General features: G+C 39.6%; 1 protein-coding gene and 1 non-coding gene across 2 annotated transcripts in view; one reads left to right on the forward strand and one right to left on the reverse strand.

Annotated features, from left to right (window-relative positions):
• Positions 1-1382: 1382 nt before the first annotated feature.
• Positions 1383-13716, reverse strand: part of Rorb (RAR related orphan receptor B) — a 52561-nt gene continuing 40227 nt past the window's right edge. The window contains exon 9 of the mRNA XM_026389278.2: positions 1383-1538. Coding sequence (XP_026245063.2) covers positions 1383-1538 — 156 coding nt within the window. The remainder of the gene's footprint in view (positions 1539-13716) is intronic.
• LOC113183076 (small nucleolar RNA SNORD121A) lies at positions 5075-5152 on the forward strand. Its single transcript, XR_003300823.2, has one exon. It is a non-coding gene; the product is annotated as a small nucleolar RNA SNORD121A (small nucleolar RNA).

Here is a 13716-nt window from a genome sequence, read left to right on the forward strand (position 1 = left end):
TGCAATTTCAAACTGCAGAGAAAGTAGTTGTGGCATTGGGTATATTCCTTCCATAGAATAAATATATATTTTTTAATCTGTCAAGTTTTTGCTATATTTCAATAATACATTGTTTTGAAATTGAAGAAAATTAGAAGCCCCAGGCTAGAATGACATAGAAAGCTCTATCTCCCCCATTTTATTGTTGTCTTTTCTAACAAATACTTAAGGATGAATATCAAGAAATACTTTTTAACCTTGTATGTTCTACTTCTGCCTCTTTGTCAAAAAATGATTTGAGAGAAAATATTTACCCCAAATGGCTTTGGACACTGGGAACTGGTTTACTTTTTTTTTACTGTTATTTTTCTAGAGCAAATGGCTGGTGGTAATAATGCACAGACCGTAATTTTTTGGTTGAAGACACTGAGCACCAAAATCAAGTTTTTGTCACAACCAGAAATCCAAATCCTAAGAAAAACAGTGTTTTATATGTTCCGGTATAAAATAGGAAATGTCTAATTGTTTGGTCAAAAAGCATCCCATGCCTTTCAATATTATCTGCAGCCCAATTCTCAAAACAGGAAAATGGCTCCAAAGTCTTTCCCCCAACTCAGTATGGACCATCTTGACAAGGCTTTGATGTCACTGACAGAAATAAGAGTTTTTATACAGAGGCTGTGCATTACATGGATTTCTTTGTAGACTTATTTCTGAGCTGGTACCGATCTGCTGTTGACTATAGATGAAAACTCTGGCTGAAAAAACAAAACCCTGATTGTCTAACATAAAAGTAACACATAACACAGAAGGTAAATAATATAAGAGAGTCTGACTGAACCTCCCTTGCTAGTAGGTATGGTATTTTAAGCCACAGTGCGTGTGCATGTATAAGTAATAGTCATATATAATATTCCACATATTATATAGTTATTACATACATGCACAGTACTTTCCAAGACAGCTACAAATTTACACATGCATCAACTATCTAAAAACATAGAAATAGATAAGCCTATTAAGTGGAATTTTCTTAAATTATATTTGAACAATCAACAGGAAAAGTAATCATGTAAAGTACCGCTCTGTTCTCGTATATATCTACAATAAAATTCTATAAACAGTTGTCTCCAAAACATACCCGAATAAAATTAAAAAAAAAAAGATAACACCCGGTGTCCTATATTTGTATATTTATGGTCATTTCAAAACAAACAAACAAAAGAGCCCCACTCAGGTGCATATTTACATTCTTCAAACTGTAGCGGTGAAAAATAACTCTATGAAGTGCAGGACATTCCTAATGTTGCAGTAGTGACATTTTTCTTAAGTCTTCATGAACACATTGCTTTCGTCTTAATGGTGGTGTACTCCACGACTGTGAGCCAGTTCTCTCGTCCCCTTCATTTGCAGACGGTGGCACAGTCAGGGTTAAAGAGCTCCTTGTATAATGGAGGAAACAGTGTATTCACTATGTCAGGATGAGATTGCTTAAATACCTGCAGCTTCTCCCCGTGCAAGTTGCAAACTGCCGTGATGGTTGGTATCTTGGCTATTAACTGCAGAATGGAGAAACAGGGAGGGAGACAAAGAGAGAAGCTCATTAGTGCTCTGTCTTCTCAGTCTTTCCTAGCCCCAGAAAAAGGTAAATGGCTTTGGAAAAAGATGTTAAGAAGGAACGAACGCTCACTTTCAGCTTCTCTTTAGAATAAAACAAAACTACACCTCTCTTCGCATCTCCTAAGGAAAAATTAAGAGAAGAAAAGAAAGCAGGGCCAAGCTTCCCGATTCACTGTTTGAAAATAAAGAATGTATGGGAAATCGTCTGCTTTAGTAGTCAGGAATGGGTGCTGTGCAGACGAGATGCCTGAATGGAAATCCTGCTTCCAAAATAGCCTAATGATGGTGTGGCTGTGACATAATTCTGTCTCAGTTTTCACTGTTGTAAAATGGGCTTACTAATGGCATCTACTTTTTTAGGTTCTTGGGTGGACTGAACAAGTTAATCTTAAAAAAGAGTTAAGAATGTTATAGGTGCAGAACATAATTGTTAGCTAATACTGTTACCATCCATCAACTCCTATATACTTGTACAACATGAATATTAGATGTTTTGCCGTAGAAGGTGATAATGTTAGGTAAGTTTGACAAACTGTGTGAGGTAAAACCCATAATTATCTGTATTGCTGACTCTCCAACTCTCTAAACTTACCTGTGCCTCTCTAATCCCTTTCTATTAAAAGAAATAAAATGAAACCTATGCCTACTCAAGAAAGATTGTGGGAGGTCACTGGCATTTAGCAACTTTAGGGAGGTATTTAAAAATGAATGGGAGAATACTCACTTGAAATTTCTAGATTTTGATATATAGGTCTCATGTAGGATGTAACTTTTTGAGTTAAAATACCCCTAAGACAATGTTTTATAACCATTTAGAAGGTTTATAGTTTGTTAAGTGCTGGGCAGGTCTAGGCAGATGAGCAATTCTAGCTTTTAACATACCTGCATGTTAGGAGCACATCAGATCTATCCTTTAGTGTCAAATTAGCTTAAACAAATGTCCTCATGGACATTTTACTTACTGTGAGGAATGAGGTATGTTCTTCTATACAGAACACTCTGTAAGTGTGATGGTTTATATAGCTGACTAAAGATACCCTTGAAAATGATGATGATAAAATACAATTAAATAAAACCAGTCTTATCACCAATTAAGCTCATTGCACTTCCTGTCCCATTAAATGACAAAAATCCATTTCAGCCTTTGAAGTAAAAGAGGAAATAGTTACCTTATGGTTTTTTCAACATTAGAAAATTGCACTCTTTCATTAATGTTCCTTTTAACAACTAATGACTGACTAAGCATACTATGAGCAATTTTAAAATGGCGTTGGGATTAAAGCTGTTGATACACTCAAAGGATTGAGAATCCATAAAGATGTTTGGGGGTTCAGACTTCCCAACCTAGCCATCTTCACTGCTATTTAAAAAGGGATAGAAATGAAAACTGTGGAATCTTTGTCTATGGAATGGATGTGAAACTTTTGATTGAGAATGCACACTTTCTTTCCAACATTATGAATTACATTTTTTCATTCATGATACTCCACAGCGATTAATTGCATGTTTACTATGTGACAGGTCTTCAGTTACACACCAGAATGCACAAAATAGTTATGGTTCTTGTTTGTAGTCTACTTGTGAAGACAGATGGGAATAAAGTTACCACACTGTCAAACGCAGATGGAAAAACTGTGGAGCGCTGTAGAAGAACGGCGGCATGGCAGTGGATAATAGGATGTCCTCCCTTCTGTGGCAGGCCCAGGGAATGCTGCCCTGAGAAGGTGACTGTGGATCTGAGCTCTGAAGGAACAGTGAGAGCTAAGTAGGTGATGGGGAGGAGATACATAATATACCCCCAAATCACAGGCAACGATGCTGTGGCACTTAGTGCCTTGGAAGAAGTGAGGGCAGCTCAGGGTTGTTGCAGCAGTAGGTGAGTATGTTTGGGGATAAAGATGGAGAGATGCACATGGCCACATTATGGAAGCCCTCATGGTCTATGTTGTGGTCTTTGAAAGAGTTTTAAGTAAAAATAAAGATCATCAGAAGCCCATTCTGCAATCTCACATTGAGACCGTGGTGGAAAACTTTATTTTCTAGAGTGTGAGGGTGTCCACTTAACTGAGTCCCTTGGGAAATTATTCAAGCTTTCTTAACCAGCTGGCTCACCCAGAAGGAAACTACAACAATTTAGGAACACTTCCTGCACATTACAATTCTCCCTGAAATAGCTATTGAATGCAGAGAGGCTTTGAAAGCTTTCTATAGTCATCTACTATTGAATTGATGTGCAGAGCTCCTGAAACTTCCAGATGCAACTCTATAATGACTGTCAATCTTAAGTGTGCCTAAGAATCACCGGGGTGCTTCCTAAAAAGGCAGATTGCTGGGACCGACTCCTCAGGGATTCGTTTTCAGTAAGTCTGGGTAGCACTCAGATTCATGTTTGACACAAATATTCTCCACAAAACTCATGTCTATGGAACAGACTTTGAGCAACACTGCTTTAGTTGTTCATGTCTTATAAATCTACAACTGTCTTTCAAAACTGGAAAGTAAACTCTGTATTGTATTTTAAACAAGCCTGGTAGTTGAGTGTCAGTCTCTTTTTCAGAACGCAGATGAGGACATTACTATAATCTAGAAAGAGAAAGTTGAGGGTTGGTGATGTAGCTCAGTGGTAGAACACTTGTCTAGCATGTGTAAGGCCCTCGGTTCAAACCTCAGCACCAATCCTACCCGCCAAAAAAAGGAGAGAGGGAAGGTTGCATTCTCCTAGTTCTATTATATGGCCAGGGATAAGTAATGAACTTCTAGAGTTTTCCCTGTGACACACAAAGAGGAGTAGTCTAGGATAAAGAACATGGGCTTTCAAGTCAGACTGGATTCGGATACTAGTTCTGCCATTTACAGTTATTTGACTTTGGGTGAGTCACTTAACCTCCCAATTATCTTATTGGTCAAATTCTGATTGTAACATTACCTCCCTCAGAGGGATATTGAAGGATTTAATGAACCAACACATAAGTTTTCCAGTGGTGCCTGGCCCATAGTGGTGTCACACACAAGCAACTGCCATGCTTCCATTCCTACAGAATCCTTCTTTCAAGGAGAGAAATCGCCAAGGCCATCTAATTCAGTCAAATAACTCAGAGGGGCAGGAAACCAACTTAGCCCTAACCAACCTCTAAAAATCGAGTCTTTGTATATTGTGTGTTAGTGCATGGGGAAATCAGCTACTTACTTCTATAGAAATGAAAAAGCAAAATCATATTGATTTTCCATTTTCTTATAGCAATAAAACAAGTTGCTCATTCTATTAACTGTGATTTATAAAGAAGAATCCTATGTACTATAGTTCTTCAAGCATTTTTCTTCTCCTTTAGTGAAGGGAAGGTATGAGAAACTAAATGCAAAAGAGGATGACTGAGATTCTTCAGCGATTGCTCTTTTGACTGGAAATAGGTAACAGCGTGTTTCACTTTGGAAAGTGAATATTGGACTCTTGCCCCTTTATGCTAAAAGTTGGTGTCTCGAAACAATGATGAGATAATTTCCAAGCACATATCTGAGGTTTCCATGTGGAATTTAAATACTGAGTTTCCTTGGGGCAGGGGGAGCTGCTGTCTCGGAAGAGCCTGGTTCTGCCATTTTTTATGGGCTTTGGATCCAGTCCCTTTTGTTCATCTGTAGAAAGGGTCGAATGGTCAAAGAGCACCTGGACAATTTCAGCAAGGTGCGCTGAAACAGCAAAATTTCCTCAACCTCTGCAGTACCAGAAGAGGCTGGTTGAGAGACGTCCAATCAGCTGCAGGTACAGAAGTGCTGACAGTGACATCCACCACGGCAGCATGAAGGGCCAGGAGGCCATTCGAAGGCAGTGGCAGCACTTGTCAGAGCCCAGAAGGGCCTGGTGGGGAAGACAGCAGGCAGTCACTTATTGCTCATTAATATTATGTACTGCAGCTGGGGGACCCCCATTTCAAAGGGAGCTCAGAGCAGCCTCAGCAGCAGTTAATGGCTCAACAACTTTTTAAACAGCTGGGGAGGTGATCCAGAAGCACTTGGAGATGGAGGGGGTAGTCAATTTCAAATCATCATGAAATTCCTTCATGTTTAAATAATCCCCATAGCAGAAGTAGACAGAGGGTCTATAAAAAGCCATTTTTACACTCATCTCTTTCTTATGACAAGCATTTCTTATAAGAAGGAAGCTTCAGCTTATACCTACAGGGGTCTACAAGAAGAAAAAGCGGCTGTTTGAGAAGAGATAATAATCCTATGCTCCTCTCCACAGTGTGGTTTCATGAGAAAACTCACAATTTTATAACTGGCACATTTGATGTTGGAAAAATGGGACATGCAGAGGGTAAAACTAGTAATCTTGTTCATGTGGGCTTCCAGGCCACCAGGAAGCCGGGAAGCCAGCAATGGTTTGATCAAAGTGGAAGAAACTTCGGAAGCCCCGATAAAAACAGGGTACATGAAGTGAGGCTGAATACATCCATGTCGCCTGTCTGTTCACATTGCTCTTTGTGATTTTTGTTTGACCAAACCTAGACACTAGGGTTCAAATTATGATATTGAACTTGAGATGCATTTCCAGGTCATTAGCCCTCTGCCCACCACCCCTACACCAATCTTGGCAACCGTGTTATGGGGCATGTTCTTTCTACCCTGGACATTGTTGGCTAAAGTGGAAGTGGACACTTAACTGGGGCTGGAACTAAGAATCAGACAGAGCCTGTAAGGTACTTTCTAAATGTAGCAGAGACTGCAAGTAACCTCAGGAGCCAAGGGCTGGCTGTATTTCACCTCGTGGACCAGAGAAAACTGGTGTTCAGAAAGGGGGAACACTGAAGTAGATATTTAAAGTAGGAAAATATGTACGAGATGCAGAGTTCATAAGGCTTTTCAATTCTTAATTTTATTTAGTACCTTCTTGAATGGGCGGTCGAAAGTTTGATTTTTAGGTTTTGTGATACCTTCTTCATTATTTGTTATTTTATTATTTTGCTTAAGCTAGCTGGAATTGGTTCCTGTTACTTGTAACCAAAGAATCCCAATGAATGTATTAACTTGCAACTTGATGAGTGCGGAATAATACCCAAACCTCTCTTCTCATTTACAGACCTTTAATCTGATGGACAACCCTTGGAATTTTAGGGTGTTGGGCATATAGTATATGCTAGCAAACTGTCAACTGCTAAAATAGACTGAAATAATCGAGCCCCTCACTGGTGTTCTTTAAGGAAACTGCCCTGCATCCTTCACCATTTTCTCCTTGTACCTGGCATGTAGTACATATTCACAATGAATGTAGGTTCAAGTAGAATACTGTCCCAGGGGAGAGCTGGGTTTCTTGAGTATAGATTTGAAATTTAAAAATGTGGGGGCTCTGTTGAGTTATTTTCTATAATTTTGCCTATTCTTGTGGTTTTTAAAATGGGTATTTACTATATAGTAGAAGCCTGAGGGGGGGGGGGTTCTGGAGTGCCCCAGAAGTGGTTACCAGGTAGGTTAAATTTGTAACAATTCACTGAGATATGCAGTAATGATATTAGTACTTTTCAGTATGTGCGTTTTATTCTAAATGAACTATAGACTTTTTAAAAAAATTCTTTTTTAATTGTAGATGGACACAATATCTTTATTTTATTTTTATGTGGTGCTGAGGATCGAACTCAGGGCCTCAAACGTGCTAGGTGAATGCTGTACTGCTGAGCCACAACCCCAGCCCTATAGACTTTTTAACATATAAAACACATTCCTGGCAAACAGAAATAGGAATGGGGAGGTTGAGACCACAAGTCACATCCTCTGGGAAGTGGCTCCTCAAGTTCTGATTAGACTGCACTAATTTCAAGATGAAATGAAACCAGAATCTTTAGTCCCACCTACTGAAAATTACATCCAGGGCCTTGCAGGAAGATTAAGCAAGGTGCTGGATTTAGGCATAAACATTCCATTATTAATCGCAGTGTGGTCTGTTTTGATCTCATGGAGAAAGCAATGAAAATCACTGCAAATGACCTTTTTCAGTTTTCATGATCTCTCAGTGTTTGTTCCATAGAGTCTCTGAGCAACGTGGTTTTTTCTTCTTATTCGTATCATAAGAGAACTACCAGTACGAGAGTGGCCAAGATGAGTCGTTTCAAGTAAAATTTCAAATATTCACATATACATGGGGTTGTTGAAGCCTTCCATCTTTTAGGCTTCGAGTCAATAACTTGGTATTATCATTCAATGAAAGATAAGCTTCCTTTTCATGTTGATGAAAACAGTTTTGTTATCTTTAGGCTAGGACAGGAATTAATGAGTCAGTGAACTTGTTAGCAGGTACCTTACCAGCTTGATTTACTATGAGTTTGGGGGGAAGTTGGAAGTTTCCAGATACCTGAGCAGAAGTGACTCTTTCTGAGCCTCTCAAACATTTAGGAGCAGCTCCCCATGAATTAACTAACGGTTCAGGTACAGAAATTGGCCTAATTGGGTTCAAATTCTGGTCTTACCTTTTCAAGCTAGTTAACTTTGGGCAAGATACACTGTTGCTTGAATTTTTAACTTTCTCTATTTTAAAATGAGATAAAAAAAAAAAACCTGGAGTTTTGAAAGTTAAATATCAGTACATTCAGAATCCATCAGTATAGTTAGTGCATGATCCATGGTCAATGCATTATTACCACTGTTTTTATGAGTTATATGATTTCAATCATGCATTGCTTTTCATTTTAGTCATGGAGATACTTTGTATTTTCTCTCTGGGTCACGTAAATTTATAGCTCCTATACGTTTATATATTTTACATATTTGAACTGCAATAAGTATTTGTTGAGTAATTAAAATGGATGAAACTTAGAAACCTTTCCTACTTTACCTATTTCCACGTGAGTCTTTCTTTTGCAGTTTGAAAGCTGTGGCTAATTGAGGCTATCTTCTCTAGAGAGTGCCTCACCCGGAAGGTGAAGGCAGTGCTCTGGACCCTTACCTAGATAAGAGATTTTTGCTCAGACAGAATGATGGCCTCCAGAGGCTATGTGTGAAGTAGGCAGGAGAGGTAGACTTCCCTCTTGTCTGAACTTCAGAGAGTCCAGATTAGTGATGCCGAATAGAAATATAATGTAGGCTTTAGAAGTAATCTATAAATATCTAACAGCCACACTAGAAAAAGTAAAAAGAAACAGGTGATATTAATTTGATTTAACTTAAAATACCAAAGTGTTACTTCAACATACAAACAGAGAAAGTACAAATGAGACATTTTACATTGTAGGTCTTTAGGACAGGTGTAATGTAGGCCTAGAGGCCAAGGAAGGCGATCTTGCACATCTTGTAATGTAGGTGTTTAAGGCGGCATTCATGCCTAAGTAGGTCAAAAGACCAAAAAACAAAGGGAGGCCCCTCCCTCACCTCCCAAGGCCTCCTGGAAAGCAGTGCATGTATGCTGTGTTGTGTAAAGTTGGACCATTTAGCCTGACTACTTGGATTCAGGTGGATCCCCTTTATGCCACAGTCCATATGAATTATTGTCTATTTGAAAAGTGGGACTTTGCAGTGATGCTGTGGGGAATCAGGAAAAAGTTCTAGTTTTTTCTCTGGGGCTGTGCTGAAAGGAAGCAGCTGTCTCCACAGTAGCCCACTTGGCCATGTCCATAAACGAAGCAAAAGATCTGAGATGGAGTTGAACCTCCAAGGAGGAGATTTGTCACCACTTCTTCTTGGCCATCACTAACCGCAAATCCCCACTGCATTTCTTTTTCTCCGTTCCTCTCTCTCAGTGCCCCTGTCTTCCCACCCCCTTTCTCCTCTTTCCTGTACTGGGGAAATGATTGCATAAAGGGACATGGCTGACACATGCTCATGTCCAGCAAGAGCTTAAGAAGACTAACCAGAAAAGAGAGGTGGACAGACAAGAACTCTCTGGCCAGCCAGGAATAGGAAGAAAGAGAGGAATGAGATTCTGATCTTCAGCAAAATTACTACAGATACTACCACATGCTGGAAGAATGAGAAAGGATTATCAGGATACAACTGTGGGTGTAAAGCCACTAGAAGTATGGAGAAGTGTGGTGTGTCCCAGGATTCCTGGAAAGCTGGCATCTATATAATGTGGCAAGGCACAAGGATTTAGACAGATTTTGAGATGTGAGGGGAAGGCATGGATTCAGTGACATGTTATATCTGTGGCAAAATGAAAAGCAGAATTCCCTCTTGGTGTGCACATGGAGGACTGAGTGGGCTTGGAAGTCTGAGGTACTTCTCCAGAAACTTCTCCTTAGTTTGCTACTTTACACTTCTCAATATAACTTTGGTCAAGAACACAACGCAGGAGTGTTCTATCTCTTTTCAGGAATGCTGGGAAAAATACATACACTACCTAACAATATTTCATGACTCTAATTATCCAGGAGGCACAAAAAGAAGGGCTTAATTGAGAAGTATACATCACACCTGCCTCCAGTTATGGGCCTGACCCAAAGACTACATTTCAAAAAGAGTTGGAAACATGCACCTGAGGGCAAGATGTGCGCAAGATGTAGAGATCCAAGCTTTGCCCTTAAACCAAAACAAACCTTTTCTCCTCATGAGTTGTTTACATCAGGTATTTTGTTACAGTGGCAGAAAGCTGACACAGTATTCTGTACACTGAGAGTGTATTTGTCCTCAGAATGTTCAAATAGCCAGTGCTTTGCCACAGCCTGGCTTGAGGACCGGGCCCCTCCTCCAGTTCCTGTCTCAGTAACTTCAGTCAGGGCAACAAGAGGGGCAGGTTTAGTGACTTGTAATGAAGTTGCCAGAGAACTGAAGCACCAATGGTCTTTACAGTTCATATGTGCCCAGTGATTTTATACCCTTTTCTCTGTCTCAGCAGGGACCCTGACATTCTCAACTGAGCGAAGCAAGAGTATCAGGTTCTGAATTCCCACAGGTCCTCACCTAGGAAGAAACTCCATCACAATGAGTCATGGCAGCACTAAATACCCAAGGAGACGGAGCCCCTCCTGGAAACCTGACAGAGACGCTGGCCTTTGGCTTTATAAACGTTGTACACTATGCAGCTTTGGGGCCAGAAGACCATTTCAAACTAAATAATCAGAGTGCACAGAGTACTAATTGGAATCAGCAAGACATGGCAAATCAGTTTTTTTTCTTCACTTTTTTTTTTTTTTTTAATAATGGCAAAACATCTAAAGAGTCCTTAAATAATCACACAGTACCCTGGACTGGAGGGCAAAGGCTGTGAGAAAGAACCTTTGTTTTTCTCTTCTGGGCATGAAAGATGTTATACTGAAGGGACCTTAAAGACCAGGCAGTCCAACCTACTCATTTCCCAGACAAGAAAAATGAAGCCCAGAGAACAGATGGGCTGCCTCCTCTAGTCATATGGGGCTTAAAAATATATATGTATATTTATTTTTTTTCATGAGCTTTAGTGAGAGTGACCAGTGTTATCTCATTTCCTGGCTTCTCAAATCCGGGATCCAGCCAAATCTAACTATTATTTATAGTCTGAACATACCTTATACTTTTCTACCTCCATACCATCGCCCCCATCACGTGGAATGCCATTCTTTACTTCCCCAACCTCCCAACTTCCATCTTTCGAAAAGTTTTCATCCTTCAGTGATGAGCCAACATATACCATCTCTTGGATAAACATTTTCCAGATGAAATGAGATTTCCTCTGTCAACTCCAACAACTATTACAATAGCAGCAACAGTGTTCACATGTTACCTATTATGGATTAGGCAGATTACTTATATTTTAATCTCATTGAGTCCTCAAAATAACCTTTTGACATTGGTGCTATCTTTCGTCATATGGTATTAATGAGGAAATGGAGAGTTTAAATCAGAGTCCTGGATCACTTGGCTAGGAAGTGACTCTGACCGTTTAATATAAATATGCTACATATCATTATTATGCTGAGAGGGGAAACTAAATTCTTTAATATGATATTTTCTCTAGTCCCCAATTCACCCAACAAAAACAACAACAACAAAAAGCCAATTAATATATGGGAACTCAAGCTTCTTAGTTCATGGGTACAGAGATCCCTGAATTTTCATACATTTTCAAAATTTAAATTTGGCCAAAGGCACAAAACACTGAACTTATTTAATTTAAGGAAGTGGGTGTATAGAAAATGTGTTGGAGTCATTTTTCTTTCAGGATGATGTTTATTGACTGTATGTCCCCAGTATCTTATCCTGATGTCTGTTGTACCCGTTTATGGTCAAACTGGTCAGTGGTATAAATAGTCTTTTGTAACATACTCAGAAAGATCTAAATGCTAACCCCTCCCCATCTACTGGAGATTAACTTGAGCCTCCAGATTTGAACACAACATTGTGGGTATGTGTGCCTTTTTCTAGATAGGGGTTTTCTAGTGTTCACCAGATTCCCCAGGGGCTCTATGAATGACAAATATTAACAAGGGTCATCATTGTCTAAGGGAGGTGATGGAGGTAGAGGAGGTCTATGACTTGAAGAATGAGAAGAATCTGTGGTGGGTGGAAGCGTTCCTCTTAGGTTTGAACAAAACTTTTCCTTTAGGGGAATTCCATGAAAGGGCCTCTGTGATGGTTGAGATCTTAAATGCATCTCCAAGGCCCAGACTCTAAAGGCTTGTTTGCAAGTCCATGGCGCTATTGGGAGGTAGAACCTTGAAGAAGTGGGGCCTCGTGGGAGGAGGCTAGGTCACTTGGGGTGTGCCCTTGAAGCAGATATTGGGACTCCAATCCCTTCCTGTCTCTCTGCTTTCAGGTTGCCATAAAGTGAGCAACTTGGCTTCACCACATATTCCTTGTCACTATGTCTGCCCTGCCACAGACCCCCAAACAATGGAGCCAATCAACCGGTGCCCTGAAACCTCTCAAACTGTGAACCCAAACAAACCTTTCCTCCTCATGAGTTGTTTATATCAGGTATTTTTGTCACAGTGTCAGAAAGCGGATACGATATTTTGTATACCGAGAGTGTATTTGTCCTCAGAATGTTAAAACAGTCAGGAACTGGAGAGATTCACCCATGGCACCAGCCTTGATGATAAATCTGAGGCTCACACAAATGGAATCCTATATCTGAGTCCACACCATTCAGAACTGGTATAAAAGAGAGTCCAGTTCTCATTTCATTTTATAGTCCTTCCACTTTAATTCAAATAGCATCCTAATAAAATGATGACGGCTACAAAGAGGGGTCCATACAAAACCCAATATCTGCATATGGCTTGTGGAAGCAGTTCTTTGTAAACTGGTTCCAGGGAATTTTATTAAAAAAATAATCTTCTTCTAATGTTTTCTCTGGCTCCCAACTTTATAACATTATCTCTTTATAAATAAAGGATAAAATTGTGTGCTTTTCTCCTAAAGATGGCAAAAGGAGAATTGAGCTAACCTATAGTCAGTGCTGTAGTTTTTTTCTTGCCATCAAACATCTTTTACTGTTCAATTTCTCTGTATTTTTTCTAAAACCTCAAATACTTCAAATCCCCACAGGCCACCAGGGTGTATAACAAGGTGTCCACATGAACCTTTTACCCTCCAAGGGGAGAATAACCACAACTCTACAACACATCTTTATAGGAGCAAAAAAAGTGTAATCCTCCTTCTGTAGATTAAGAGACCAGGGTTTTCAGGCAAACTGACAATCTCACCAAGTAAAAGAGCAAGAGCTTTCATCTAACTCAGTTTTCCTTTTCAAGAACTTTACTTTAGAATGGTAAGCATGGAGACCAAAGTCTTCAGGAGATCTCAAATGCAAGAAACACATCTCCACATTAATTAACCAGGTGTGTTCATGCATGCATATATGTTATCAAGCAATGACAGAGACACGTGCTTATGATCCTGTTACCATTTTTTTCTGCCCAGTGAATCTGAAAGCAAGTTGAAGTTTTGCTCCTGACTGGGAGAAAACTGAGGTGCAGAAAGCAGGTGGCTTGTCCTTGATCACATAATAAGTGAAAAGTTACATCAAAGAGAGTTATCACTGCACAGTGAGTGTGGAAATGTTCTTCCTAGTGATGCATTAATTTTAACAAAATGTTACCATAATGAAGTAGCATATTTAACTCTTGGAGGTTTTTTTATAGCAGTTCTCTGTATGTGCAAAGTAAAATCTGATGATGTCTCCAAATAGAGTCTTTACCCTCCCCCTTTTTTAAATAA

This window comes from Urocitellus parryii, chromosome 4 (genome assembly GCF_045843805.1).
Source record: "Urocitellus parryii isolate mUroPar1 chromosome 4, mUroPar1.hap1, whole genome shotgun sequence".
NCBI lineage: Eukaryota > Metazoa > Chordata > Mammalia > Rodentia > Sciuridae > Urocitellus > Urocitellus parryii.